We start from the raw sequence: 916 nt of genomic DNA on the forward strand, positions 1-916 counted from the left end.
CCCCCAAAGCGAAGAAGACTGCTGCCGAAAAGAAGAGCGCCGCCGCTGCCTCCGCCGCCGCAGCGAAAGCCAAGAAATCGGCCGCCTCCTCGGCAGAAAAGAAAACTAGAGCCGCCCCGAAACCCCGATCGCCTTCCAAAGCGAAGAAATCTAACAAGGCTGGTCCGACTAAAAAACCCAAAGCACCCAAACCCAAGACAGCCAAAGCCATTCCTGTCAAGGTGAAAAAGGCCGCTTCGCCGAAGAGGAAAAAGTGAGAAACGTGGATGGATACTCGACCACGTTCATCATCATGTTAGTTCGGCTGTGCCTCGTTCCGACGTCATCATCGTACTACCGGCAACGGGGCACGCACAAATGGCCCTTTTCAGGGCCACACGATAATCTACGACGAAAAAAAGAAATAAAACAATCCTTACGGCGAAACCAAATAAAATAGCATCAGCTGGCAGGTAGGTGATGACAGGATGCAATAAAATTTTACGAACGACCGCAACCCAACCCGACGAATCGAGAGGACCGACCGATTATTGACATTNGCATCAGCTGGCAGGTAGGTGATGACAGGATGCAATAAAATTTTACGAACGACCGCAACCCAACCCGACGAATCGAGAGGACCGACCGATTATTGACATTTTTATTTTATTCATTTCCGGTTGAAGGGCGATATATTTTTTTTTTTGCCTGTAAAGTTTGAGGTTCTGAAAAGAACCGATTTTTTTGTTATAAAATTCTCGGGATGTTGTTGTTCTTCCGAAACACGACGATGTGGAAAAATTTAAGCGCGTTCACCCCGAATACGTCTGGCAAGTTGGATGTCCTTTGGCATGATGGTTACACGTTTGGCGTGGATGGCGCACAAATTCGTGTCCTCGAACAGACCGACCAAGTAAGCTTCGCTCGCTTCCTGGAG

The 916-nt window shown here is 48.5% G+C and overlaps 1 protein-coding gene across 1 annotated transcript in view; it reads left to right on the forward strand.

Moving 5' to 3' along the window:
* Window positions 1–257, forward strand: part of LOC106751466 (histone H1.2-like) — a 769-nt gene extending 512 nt beyond the window's left edge. The window contains exon 2 of the mRNA XM_014632365.1: window positions 10–257. Coding sequence (XP_014487851.1) covers window positions 10–257 — 248 coding nt within the window. The remainder of the gene's footprint in view (window positions 1–9) is intronic.
* Window positions 258–916: the final 659 nt, after the last annotated feature.

This window comes from Dinoponera quadriceps, unplaced genomic scaffold (genome assembly GCF_001313825.1).
Source record: "Dinoponera quadriceps isolate SergipeBrazil2010 unplaced genomic scaffold, ASM131382v1 scaffold13753, whole genome shotgun sequence".
In the NCBI taxonomy this organism is placed as follows: domain Eukaryota; kingdom Metazoa; phylum Arthropoda; class Insecta; order Hymenoptera; family Formicidae; genus Dinoponera; species Dinoponera quadriceps.